Genomic DNA, 14053 nt, shown 5'->3' with positions numbered 1-14053 from the left:
AATATGAGAATGACAAATGAATAACCACAGCATACTTCAGATTAACCAGGAAGTAACTCCACTTCACTCACAACCACGACCAACCAGAACCAGGAGAAACCTTTTCATGAGTACAGGTAGGTCCACACTAAATGAAAAATTTCAGAGTACCAGAAACGTGGATGGAATCATGTATAATAGTGCTCTAATTTCATGTGACAGGATGGTTCTAATAGGAATCATGAAAACAGCAGCAGAATAAGGAGAGTCTACTCACAATGAATTCAACTGCAAAGGTTTATAACCACTCTGTGTTCAGGTGGATTTAAAAAGAAGATTAAAAAGCTGATAAAATACTTGTTCACATAAAACACAGAAACCAAAGCACTCAAAAACATTTCAGAAAGCATCTGTTCTACATTATAAATAAAATTCAGAAAAATATGGATGCTGTGAAATAAGACATCAAAGCAAAAAAAAGAGACATTGAAATAATAAAGGTGAAATGTAGAAGGCAGAAAGGTAGAAATGAAAAGAGCTAAAATAAGTCAGTAAAAACACTGATAATTCAATTAACAAATTAAAACATGCATTATAAATAGCAAAAAAAAAAACAGCCCCAAAGAAATTAAAACAAATGGCATGGATATGGGGTGCAAATTTTAGAATGTTTGCTTATGATGCAAAGAATCAAGACAGAAAGCAACATTAGAAAGATGAAAAATGAAGATAATTTATGTTTTTAAAATATTAAGAATTGAAGAATTCTTAATATTAACAAACAGAAAGAGAATTTGCTTTTCTTAGAGAATTTGCTTTTCTTTAGAAAACCATGTGTGAAAACTCCTTCACTGGACCCCAATATGTATAAGAGAAGGACTAAATGGTGATATTTAAAGCAATGGAGGGACTTCCGTGGCAGTCCAGTGGTTAAGACTTAAGTGATTAAGGGTGTGTGGGTCTGATTCCTGGTCAGGGGCCTAAGATCCCACATGCCTCTCAGCCAAAAAAACCAAAACACATATCAAACAGAAGCAATATTATAACAAATATAATAAAGACTTCAAACAAGGTTCACATCAAAAAAAACATGTTTAAAAAATAAAATAACAGAAAGGGAAAATTTTCCTCCTCATTGACATATGGTTACTTGTCAATTGCGTAAGTATTTGAGGAAAAGGAGGGTTAGTTTTCATTCTTCATGGATATATTTCACATGGATTTTAAGGAAAACAAAATTTTTGCAGTCCTAGAATGGGGAAGGTCTTTTAGGCACGATCCATCTATGAAAAAGACTAGGACTTCATAAAAATATTATAAATATTCATAAGACAAAACAAAAACAAAAGTACCCATATAAAGTTCAAAATAAATTATAATCTGAAAGAAAATATTGGTAATATAGCTTCCATATATAAGAATGTCTTAAAATTAAAAGATGAATACATCCATAGAAAACTGGCTGACAACACAAATAGGCAATTCATAAAAGAATAAATATCAGCAAGAAACCTAGAAAAAAAAGGCCAATCTCACCCAGAATATTTTTTTAAATACTTATAATTTATATGCAAAAAAGTAACAGAGAATGGTGTGTAGTAAAGGATACTCTGACAGCAAGTTTGGGAATATCAATTAAAGGCCTTAAAAACATGTACATACCTTGACCCAGAAATTCAACATCTTAAACTCTAAGGAAATAATTAAATATGCATATAAAATTTAAAATAACAACAGCTAGCATTTATTGACTAACATGTAGAGACTTTGGACTCAGCAACCCACAGGCATCTTTTATTTAATCCTCTCTTTATTACAGAGGCAGAGGCTATTATTACAGATAATGAGACAGAAGACTAGATGGGCTTAAATAATTTGTGCAAAGTCAAATGGACAAGCAGTTTAATTATAACTTGCTCAACTCCAAAAGGCATGCTCATAACCTATGCTATCCTGCTTCTGTGGGGATGATCACCTGAGCACTTTCTAGAATCATGAAGAACTGAAAGTAACCTACAGATCTGAGAAGAGGAGGCTAATTAAAATATTATAGTACATCTATACAATACGTGACCAAAAAAACCCCACTATACTTTAGAAGAATGTAACAGAAAACAGACATTATACTGTTATGTGAAAGAAGATTGCTCAAAAACAACATATATGCACCATGTGATTTCTTAGCATTTTTTGTTATATGATGGAACACTACATTTAAAAGGTGACAGTAATATGATAAAATAGTCAATAAAGATTATAGTCTGAAAGACTTTTATTTCTTCTTTGCTACTATGACTTTTAATCAGAAAAAAGTATTTAAAATCTGTACATGAAGAGACAGACATATACTGAACATGCATAGACAGAGCTATCTATATTTTTTAAATGCTGAGTCTAACTTTAGAAAGATTTACCTTCACTTAACATTCAGGGGGAGAAAAAAACCCAACAGTACACACATGGAAGCCACTCTATTTCTAAGCAGCTGTAAATCTTCTTCCTCTTGACGCTCTTCAAAGACATGGATCAAGGGCAGCTCTTGGGATGACACTAGCAGAAGGCCACAAAGCATATGCTATGAGAAATTCTGGCAGGCATTCTTAAGAAACGCGATTCTGCAAAATACAGTGTTTTCAAAGTCTGGCTCTTCTATTCCTCCTCCTACCTAACATCCCCCAACTTGAAGCAATCAAAGGAAGCTTATGGTTTTGCTTAATTCTAACTCTCATTTTCAATAATAAAAATGCACTCTTCCACTTTGAGAGACTCTGACCAATAATCCAAATCTTAGTACCTGGTACATAATACAGCATCCAGTGAATACAGAATGAAGGAATAGTGACTGAATGGTTCATACTCAGCCCAGCCATGTCAGGGAGAGGTTTTGGAGTATGAATTATATTTTTTTACACTCTTGGCTAACCCAGTCTAGTACAAGTATGAAGAGCTGATGAAGACAGACACGGCCCTGCCTTCAGGTCTGGAATTTCTCTGGCCTAATGGGTGATCCCTCAGTTCCAAGAGCCAAACTGTTCAACTTAATTGACAGTGAGAATCCCAGATATCCTTCTCAACACTTTTGATTAGATCTTGTACTGTGGTCACCTCTCAGCTCTGGTTGAACCTCAGTCTGGAATCCAGTCTATCTGTAATGTCCTCCTGGCAGAGACAGCTGGCCTTGTGACTTTCAGCTGTTGGTTATTAGTTTCTCATGACATTTCTCAGATGTTCATGATTATTTTGTCTGTCCCTAGGAAAACTGACAAAGCGAGCAGGACAAATATCTTGTTCAAAGGTCACTAAGTGAAGTGATAAAAACAAGATCTTTTCATACCACTCTTTGCTTAGCACACGTGAGCTAAGATGGTTGGTTCTCTTTTAAATTAGCAACCCCGTCTAAAATGTCGTATTTCTTTTCATTAGTGTCATCTTACACAATCATCTGCTGCCTCTGAAATCTCTCTGCCCCTTTGACTCCCGTGTATTTAGTTGGTTACAAGGTCCTGTTGATTCTCTTTCTCCAGTCCTTTTGAGGCTGTGCTTTCTTCCTGACCTCAGAGCAGCTCTCTGGTTCAGCAGTTGATCGTGCATGCTCTGCCTAATCTATCCCAACTGTCTTATTCCTCCATGTGTTTCCAAGATCACATGCATGCTCCACATTGCTGCCAGCATTATTTGCCTAAAACTAGCATCTGATCAAGTTACATCTATGTTGACCATATACTTTTTAAAAAAATCACCCAGACGTATTATTCCAGTAGGCACTCTCCCATCATTCTATTAATAATCCTGCTCAGTCCCCAAGAGTCTATGGACCAACCCCCTTCCCACCCCACCCCTGCACACCCACCAACCTCCCAGAGGTGGTGTGGGATCAGAGACACGCAAAGGATCCAGGCCATTGGGATCTATCTGCTGTAGGTCATGCAACTGGCCTGAAGACTGTGAAATGAATCACACAGATGGCCCCATATGGATCAAAGTCCATCCTTGGGACCTTCTGTCAAGAAGATCAAGAAAGACACTCTCCACTCACTGATGCAAGTTCCAAGGACCACTGAGGCTGGTTTATCTATGAACCTTCCTGCAGAGAATACAGCAGAGAATATAGGAAGACAAGGGCTCACAGATAATCAGACACCAGAAAAAAGAAATGGGAAAGGCTGCAACAAATGTTGAGCCACCAGACCATGCCATGCTTCTGCCATCTTGAACTCACCAGTAATGTGAGCAAATAAATGCCTATTCTGAACTGTCTTCTTGACACTTTTGTGTAAAAAGAGTACTCACACAAACAACTCCACTACTTTGAAAATTTAATAGCATCTTACTTCCTACAGAGAAAAAAAAGCCCCTGAACTCAGAACAATATTCGAGTTCCTCAATCAAAGGGGCTATCTCAGATTTCCAGCTTTAATTCTCCTATTCCAGTCTTAAGTATTTTCAGATATTAAAATAATAATAATGAAATGAATACTCTTGGTTCGTAACATTTCCTGAATCTGAATTATACTTCTGTTCCCCCTCCACTACTCAGACCTTCAGACCCAGCTCCCACTGGGCACCAGCACCATATCTTACATAACAACTTTCATAAGCAAGCATAACTGCCCCCTAACTGGATACTCTGTGAACAAGGAATGACTCTACAAAGTTTCACCTCTAGCACCTGACCATCTCCTTCAGAGAGCAGACACTCCACAAATGTATGTAGCTCTGACTGGAAATGAAAGACTAAGGATAGATACCTGTTAGACTCTTCATTCTTTCTTACATTAGAACTTTTCAAAAATCAACCGTATTACTGTACAATCCAGCAACTGCACTCTTGGGCATTTATCCTACAGAAACAAGTTAATCTTCATTACTTTGCCATTTTATACACTGTACAAAAACCTGTACAGTGTTTACAGCTGTTTTGTTCGCCCCCAGAGTAGAAACAATCCAGTCATCCTTCATCGGATGACTGGCTAACAAACTCAGGTGCATCTACACCATGGAATATTACTCAGCAAAAGAAAAGAACTCTTCATACACAAGACAACTTGAACAAATCTCAAAGGAATTTTGCTGACTGGAAAAAACCCAATCCCAAAGGTCAAACAGTATATGATTCCATTTAAATAAAATCCTTGAAATGACACCTTCATTCTTATTTTTTGGGCCTCCCTGGTGGCTCAGACAGTAAAGAATCTTCCGGCAATGCAGGAGGCCTGGGTCTGGAAGATCCCCTGGAGAAGGGAATGGCTACCCACTCCAGTATTCTTGCCTGGAGAATCCCACGGACAGAGGAGCCTGGCAGGCTATGGTCCATGGGAATGCAAAGAGTTGGATACGACTGAGTGACTAACACCTTCTTCAGAATGACAACAATCACAGAAACAGAGAACAGATTAGTGGTTGCCAGGAGTTAAGGATGGGGGTGAGGTGGGAGGTGAGGCAGATGAGGGCAGCCATAAAATGGATGCTTGTGGTGACTGACCTGTTCTGTATCTTGATCACATCAATATCTTGGCTGTGATACTGTATTATAATCTACTATTAAAGTGGGTTAAAGTACCCAGGATCGCTCTATTTTATGTCTTGTAACTGCACGTGAATCTACAATTATCTCAAAATAAAAAGTCCAGTTTAAAAAAAAAAACACAAAAACACTAGCTATATCTCAAATCTGAACCAAAAATTAGATTCTCAGTGCAAGAGTACCTCACAAACAATCATAGTTTCCAACAAAAGATCTCACAGCAGCTATCATACATTAGAGTTTTGCTTAAAAGAGGTGAGAAGAAAAGAGAATTTTCCTGATAAATATGAAAGAAGAGTTTTCTTTACACATAAAAATTATTTTCAGAAACTGGGATGGCAAAATGAAATGACAAGTACTAACAAAGAGAAGTGTCCCAGCCCAAAACACTGAGCGTGGACCCTGAGCAAGTCTATCTCTAACAGTGCATGGCTGGACTTCCATGGGGAGGTGTAAGAGCCACCAATCTGTGAAATCTGATCCGTTTGCCATTTAGAGCCATGTGACTCACCGAGGCTGCCTGCATTCATATCTAAAAATACAGGAAATCTGCAGCCTAGGCAAATTTGGCTCATTGGCTCAGGGCTTTTTGATTCAAATGCTGCACATTTAGAGATAGTGGTTTTATATTTATACCAGCCAGCTGCAAAGGAGGTTCTGCTGCTCAAATGACAGAGACTAGGTGGAAGTCTAGAAGCAAAGAGGATCAGACTTCTTTGCTTCTATACATTTATCTGGAAGTCACAGGATGACACCTTCTCAGTCACCGGGAACATGAGATCTGAAGTTCTCTTCAGGCTAGAAGGATGAGCTTTCTTGGGGAAAATGGGTGTGCCCCATGAAATGCTGGTCTTCAAAGAGGACAAAGGGAGTGTCATGAGCTATTAAAGACAGAGTAGGGTGCGGCAGTCGCATGCGCAGTGGAGCGCCACTTGGACTGGTGGCAACCAACTCTACAGACAGAGAGGGTGTGCCACTGTGAACCTGCCATTTTTCGTTTGTCTAGTTCCACTCAGTATCTCCTCCAGTAATGCCTGCGGCCATGACCGCTGGTGAGTAGGGCAGTTGATATCTGGGAATTCCTTCTCAGGAGGCTCCCCCTTCAACCCTTGGGAACTGCCTGGCAGAGCCCCTGCACTCACCCATCAAGACGCTCAGCAGCTTCTGCACTCTGGAATTGACCCCCACAATTCGGTAGAGCCCTTGCTCATTGATCCCTGAGAAGAGAAACAGTGAAGATTTAATTAGAGGCACGTCAGAACACCAGTCAGGCCAACCCAGCCAAATGCACTTTTTTCATTTTCTCAGGACTTCTAAAAGCTTCTCTAATTAAAATTCCCTGTCACTCAGCTCTGCTCTTAGCGAAGGAGTGGGATTTGGTACAGCTGTCTAGGATTTCATGGGTGTGCTGCACACTTCAGCCCTCGTGTTAGTTCAGTCATTACAGGGGCACAAAACCAAGGTAGCATCTGAAGAGTTTTGAAAGATGTGAAATATACACGCCTCCATATGTCATATTTAACCAGTTTTTTCATTTAAAAAGACAAAAATGAAACGATAAAATAAGTTCACACTACAGACAAGGATAAACACTTTATAATCTATTTTTGCATACAGAATACAAACACTGAGGTGTTGGGGCATTTTATATTTTAAACAATGTTATCAGCTAAGGCTGAGAAATTAGACAAGTAATTCATCTGTGGTGCAAATTTCTTTATAAAGAAAAAAGTTGACCACCTTTATTGAACCCAAGGAAACATGCAAATAGACTAGAAGGGGTTCACCTTCAAACACGCAAACAAAGAACCAAAATTACCCAGCCTCAGTACTTTGTTCATTTAACTGCAAGGATCAGATCACCACTGCATCCTTTACATCCAGACCAAGTGGAATGACACGGTGAAATGACTTTTTTCCTGCTGGTCCCAAGCCCATTATATCTGACATTTCTCAACTGGTCTTCTGCTGCTGCTTATTCCCCTGATGGCCATCCTCCACTTAGTACCCAAAAGGAGCTTTTCAAAGTGTCAGTCAGTTCAAATCATCTCTTTTCTTAAAATCTTCCAATGACTTCCCACTGCATTTGGATCACAATCAAAATTGACCATGGCCTGTAAGGCCCTACGCAGTTGAGCACAGCCCGCCTCTGACTGCTTTATCAAACACCTTTATGCTCCTCCAGCCATGTGTGCCTTCCTGTAACTCCAACATGCAAAGCTCATGCCCCCAAACCACAACCTCTGCACAGGATTCCCTCTACCTGGAGCATTCTTCTCCCAGATCTTTTCACCACTAAGGTCTCAGCTTACATGCAATTTCTTTGATCAAAAACATCCCATGACCAATACTATTCGCCGCTGCCTTAACCAGTTTTCTTTTCTTTATAGTAGTCAACAGTATCTGAAATCATCTTTATTATTCAACTTCTTGTTTGCTTTCCCCCCACAATTATCACGTAAACTTTAAGTACAGTGAGTCTATCTTCTTCAGCACTATATCCCCAGTACCTCGGTAAGTCTACAATATAGGACCAAATGAATAGAGTATTCATCAGGGCCACTACTTTGGGACCAAAACAAAATTTCCTGGAAGAAATTTGGGAAAAGGCTGACTCTGCAGTGTTTTTAACAAGGCCTTTATAGAAATGTAACTAATAAAAGAAGTAGTCCAGAATGGTAAGATTTTACAGCTCAAATGGACTATAAAAGCATGTACATTATCCTGCATGGTTCATGGGCTAGGAGACCCTGGGTCTCCTGAGGGATGGGCCTCAAGTTACTGAGTAGCAGAGCCATTATTCAGTGATGTGGTGGCTTGAAGGGCTTATCGTTTCTGTAGTGTCTCCACTCCTTTTATCTCCGTGCTTTCCTAGAGCTTCACAAACTTCCAGCTCCTAGTGGATGATTGGCAAACCTCAGCATGCATGAGAGGTCTGTTCACTTACCTCTGGTCACCACCAATGGTGGTGGAGTGTACATACATGCACCGCAGTAGGGACATAACCCACTTGCTCCCAAGCATTTATGCGAAAATGGCATTTAACGCACACTGTCCTTGTTTCCTCTTTGTGTTAAAACTTCTTTAGATGTTAAAATATACCACATTCATTCTCATTTTAGAGGGGGTGGGGATGAGGAGATGGAGGCTAAAAGATCAAACCAATTGGTGACCCTCTTCTTCCTCTGCTAATCACTGCACATATTTTCTGATTTTACATCAGAAAAAGTCACCCTATTGAGCTGTGGGTTTGCAGTCATCACACAGACTATGAAGGAGTTTATATGATTAGGAGATGTTGCTCTCAGTTTTGGCGGCTGAAAACTGAGAGACAAAGAGGCTGGCCCACCTCTGCAGGAACTTGAACTTCATCATGGTGGGGAGGGGAGCTCACTTTTGGCTCCATTTTTATACTTTTACCCTTGTTAATCCTGGCGTGCTGCAGTCCATGGGGTCACAAAGAGTCAGACATGACTGAGTGACTGAACTGAACTGAACCCTGTACCTCTTATTTCTCATTCCTTTAAAATGACAAGCAAATCAAAACACCTATTGAAAAATTACCTTAGTAACACACTTTAAATGTGTCAAAAGTGCAGTTATGGAAAATAGACAAATCCAAGGAAGACAGCAAAGGACAGCAGAAACTGCCACTCACAACACAAGTTGCCCACGCAGGCATGATCCTTCTCCTTGCCGTCCCCAGAATGGGTTCAGAGTGGACAGGCTGGTTGCTGGTTCATAACTTGCATTTTTCATGTAATATACATTAATAAAAACCTTAGGTTTCAATAAATATATTTCTACTGCATTTTTAGTGATTCAGAGTGTTTTACTGCAAGGATGTAGCACATTCTTGGTTTAACCAATTTTTGAGACATTTGGCCAATTTCTGTTTTTTGTTTTGTTTCTTACCTTAACACTACTATATAAACATCTTTATGACTCAACCTGGCCCATGACCTTATTTCCTCAAGATCAATTTAGAGAAATCTCACCTTCTTCTATTTTATATTCTCTGGCTATGTTTTACACATCTTTGCAACTCTTTATTAAAGGAAGGTATAGCAGAAATAAGCAAACTTAAAAAAAAATAGCACACATTATAATGATTACTTTGGAAAGAACTGGACTAGATGCACAGGAGTAGAAGTTTATATGGTTAGTTAGTTGTTTTTTTTTTTTTTTTTTTTCCCTACCCCTCTACTCAATGCTTCATAGCCTTTAATAAAATACTTGTATTTCTAAACTTGTAAGAGTCAAGGATCCTGTTTTAGAAGACAGAACTTCCTCAGCAAAAGGGCTGGAGGGTTGAGAGGTTGGAAAATCAATAAGATTCCCATCTTTGACAATGGTTCAAATCAAATCCAGTGGAAAGACAACAATCAGCTTTCCTCGGGAATATAACAGACAACGTACTCAAAGCTTGAAACTGCCAGAATGAAGGAATCTCCTCTGCAGCTATCTCCTCTGGGACAGAGACCACTGACAAATCAGCTTCTGTGACCTCAAAGTGCTGCCCAATGGACCCAGGAAAGGTCAATGTGTGACTTCAGCACCACTGCAGGAAACCAGGGGCCTGACCCTTTCTCCCTACCTAGATAGTGCCCTGGGCAGGATTCCTAATCTGGAGTCCACAACCCCAGGAGGCTCACTAGAGAATTCAGGGTGTCTATCAACTTAGGAAAACAATCACAACTTTATTTCCACTAACCTATAACTGAAATTAAACATTTTCTTCCACTACAATATAAGCAACAAATCACAGCTTTAGCAGTACATGCAACTTGGTTGCAAACCAAAGATATTTTCCTAATATGTTACAACTGTCACTGACATCTTGAAATATCACTATTTCTGAATTATGCTAGCTATCAGACCCACTGCCGGAACCTGATGTGTAAACAAAGAATCACATATATTATTATATCACAACCATGGTTTTTAGTATTTTAACTGAATTTCAGTAACCTTAGTAGCTTCCCTGGTGGCTCAGATGGTAAAGAATCTGCCTGCAATGTGGGAGACCTGGGTTTGATCCCTGGGTTGGGAAGATCTGCTGGAGAGGGGAATGACAACCCACTCCAGTATTCTTGCCTGGAGAATTCATTGGACAGAGAAGCCTGGTGGGCTACAGTCCATAGGTCCACAAAGAGTCAGACATGACTGAGTGACTACCACACATCAGTAACTAGATTCCTTATAATGCTATGTATTTGATATGCATGTATTTAAAACAGTCTTCTGATTAGCTGAAAAGGTTAATGCCACCAAATGAATCAAATCAGCTGAGAGCCCTTGTGCTTCAGAACAACACAAGCTGTGGAAACACACTGCCAGTGGCATTTGGAGAGTTAATGAGTCACTAGAGATTGGGAAACAGCAGGTCACAGGTCTGCCACTTCACCAGATGTGTGACCTTTGCCAAGAACAATGCCATCTGCTAAACTATTTTACCTCTGGTTTCCACAGCATGGATGCATTTCTTGATGATGCTGAAGCCAATGCTGTCCAACTGTGCAGCTGAAAGAGGAAGAAGAAGGCAGTCAAGTTGCTGGCCGCACACATACCAACCCCGGAACAGGGCTTGACCAACCCAGCATGACTCAGTCCCATGGTGTTGCTAAGGATTCTTCTCTTTTTTTCCACTGAAAGTACAGGAATGATTCAAGATTTAAAACTGCTAGCATTCACGGAGAGCTTACCATATGCCAGGTACAGTTCAAAGTGCTTTGCACATATTATCTCATTTAATTCTCATGGTAACTCTCTGCAAGGTTATCATCTATTAACAGCAGAAGAAACACAGCACAGAGTGATGAGTACTTTGCTGAAGGAGTAACCAGGCAAACTTTAACTTGTTTTGCTATTGTCAGGAGCTTTAGGACTAACTGTGTGCTGGTCTCCTTCAAAAAGCATAAATTAAATGCTCAATAAATGTCAGTAAGTACTTCACAGAGCTCACCTTGTTTAATCCCAGCAAGTCCTCTAGGTTGGTACTATCATGAGCCCCAAATTACACAAGAAGAAACAGATTTGGCAAAGCTAACTATCTTGACCAAAGCTGAAAAGCTAATATGTGGGAGACTCACTCCAGAGCCATTACAACTTTAACTGCCTTAAAAGTGACTAACATGTAAAATATCATGTATGAAACGAGATGCCAGTCCAGGTTCAATGCACGATACTGGATGCTTGGGGCTGGTGCACTGGGACGACCCAGAAGGATGGTGTGGGGAGGGAGGAGGGAGGGGGGTTCAGGATGGGGAACATGTGTATACCCGTGGTGGATTCATTTTGATGTTTGGCAGAACTAATACAATTATGTAAAGTTTGAGAATAGAATAAAATTAATTAAAAAAAAAAAAGTGACTCTGAAAAATAAAAATTAAAAAAAAAAGTGACTCTGAGTTAAAAGGAAGAATAAAAGTCTGCTCAGATGACTAGAAAAAGGGAAAAAAAGGAAAACTGACTGGGGGGAAATTAAAACAGCCAAGGACAAAGAAGGTATCTAAGGGAAAAGCACTAATGTGGAAGACCCACCCTCTATGCGGTAAACCAGCAGGCAGTGACAGGTTCTCCATTTGCTCCAAAACACCCTCTTGTCACTCAGAAAATAAATGACAAGTAGCACCAACTTTCCCACAATGCAGAACCAACTGCCAACCTGGCAACAGGGCTGAAAACCCAACAAAATTCATTCCCATGCTCTGATTACCCAATGATAAGATGTGCATGGTAATCTTTAAGAATCTTTGACCTCCTTTGGATATCAGGACAAGATGTTATACAAACCAGTGATCTGAGTGGAGAAGGGAATGGAAGGAAGAAGGAAAGTGAATATTTATAAATGATTTGTCATCATCTCAGGGCAAGAAATACACTTGTAAAATACGAGAACTGAGCAGAACTTGAACTCATCTTGGATCTCATCCAAATGGAATCTCTCCAATTTTTAATGTATATGGTTGAATATAGGTCCAATGAAGAAAAAAAAATCCTTTAAAAATTACTGAAAATTCCCCAAATCAAACCAAAAAGGAACAGTAATTTCCCCAAACTTCTCTTCCCAAAGAGAACCAGCTTTAGCTCTTACATGTGTACATATCATTTTGTGGTACTTATTATTAAACATACTTACTATCTCTAGGATAGTAAATAAAGTACCAGAGAAGGGGGGGAAATGATGTTTTTCTTCCTGGAGAGCACCTGCTATACAAATCATTGTTCTTATTCTCTTAAAGCTACAGTCTACTAATTCAAGCCCTTGTTTCTTCTAGTATGAACCGAGTGTTTACTCTGCACATTGTGTTGTATATAGCTTTCTGACTCAGAAAAGGACCATTCTTCCAAATGAAGCTCAACTCATACCATTGAGTTTTCTCAAATTTTATGACAAACCATAATACATAGTCTAAATATCTACTGGAATCAAAGCAAGATTTTTTTAAAAATGATAACTCACTAAGATATAATTCACATACTGTAGTGTTCACTCATTTAAAACTTACAATTCATTTGTAAGTTTTACAATTCAATTTCTAGTATATTTCAAAGTCATGAACCAATCACCATTCTCTACATAACATTTTCAATACTCCCATGAAAAACCTTATACACATTAACAGTAACTCTCTATTTCTCTCTTCCCTCAGCTCCTAGAAACCAGAAATCTATCTTCTGTTTCTATAGATTTGCCTATTCTGGACATTTCATGTACAAGCAATAATATAATATGTGGTCTTTTGTATTTAGTTTCTTTCACTTAGTTTAATGCTTTTTCTACAATGATTTTTCTACAATGCAGCATCAATACACTTTACTCCATTTTATGACTAAATAACATTTCATTGCCTGGATACACCACATTTCATTTATCCATTCATCAGTTACCATTTTTGCTTTTTGACTATAATGAATAATGCTACTAGGAACACACTGGTGTACAAATCTTTGTGTGAACATATATTTTCATTTCTGTTCATTATGTGCCCAAGGTTAGAAGTGCTAGGTTATATGGTAACTCTATGCTTAACTTTTTGAAGAAATGCCAAACTGCTTTCTAAAAGTGCTGAACCACTTCACATTCCCACCAGTGACATATGAAAGTTCCAAGTTCTCCAGGGCCTTACCAACATTTGTTATTGTCTTCTTAATTACTGCCATTCTGGACATGAAATGGTATCTCACTGCGGTTTTTACTTGCATTTCCCTAATGACTAGTGGTGCTGGGCACCTTTTCATGTGCAGGGGAGAATGTTCATTCCTTTACACAGTAGTCAGAATAGAGCCTACTGGCAAGTATTTGTCAGAGGGGGAATTATTTTCTATACCCAAGGATGCTTCCTAAATGTCCATAACATGATTCAATAGTCAGTTGAAGCCTTTCGGTTCTCCTTTTGAGAGGTGGTTAGGAGGATTCTTGCACAGGGATGATAGTCAAGGAAGTTTGGGAGAAAAAGAACGGAAGTTGTGGACAGTGCTCTGGGGAGTTGCTGAGATGGATTCCAAATTCGGAAATTTTAAGGTTAGGTTTGTGAACATGGTCGT

At 39.2% G+C, this 14053-nt stretch overlaps 1 protein-coding gene across 11 annotated transcripts in view; it reads right to left on the bottom strand.

Moving 5' to 3' along the window:
• Window positions 1–14053, bottom strand: part of ARHGAP26 (Rho GTPase activating protein 26) — a 475560-nt gene that overhangs the window by 172072 nt on the left and 289435 nt on the right. For 10 of the 11 annotated variants that reach the window (XM_086412177.1, XM_086412175.1, XM_086412178.1 and 7 more), the window contains exons 13-14: window positions 10961–11026; window positions 6646–6720 (exon numbers count right to left, since the gene is read on the bottom strand). In XM_086412177.1, the coding sequence (XP_086268303.1) occupies window positions 6646–6720; window positions 10961–11026 (141 nt within the window). Of the gene's footprint in view, window positions 1–1745; window positions 2530–6645; window positions 6721–10960; window positions 11027–14053 lie in introns of those variants that run through there. The other variant, XM_086412184.1, reaches the window with a different exon arrangement.

The sequence above is a fragment of the Bos grunniens genome, chromosome 7, assembly GCF_055505025.1.
Source record: "Bos grunniens cultivar Pamir isolate PY7600 chromosome 7, Bosgru_T2T1.0, whole genome shotgun sequence".
In the NCBI taxonomy this organism is placed as follows: domain Eukaryota; kingdom Metazoa; phylum Chordata; class Mammalia; order Artiodactyla; family Bovidae; genus Bos; species Bos grunniens.
The sequence above is the reverse complement of the archived record's forward strand: the minus strand, read 5'-3'. Positions and strand labels throughout refer to the sequence as shown.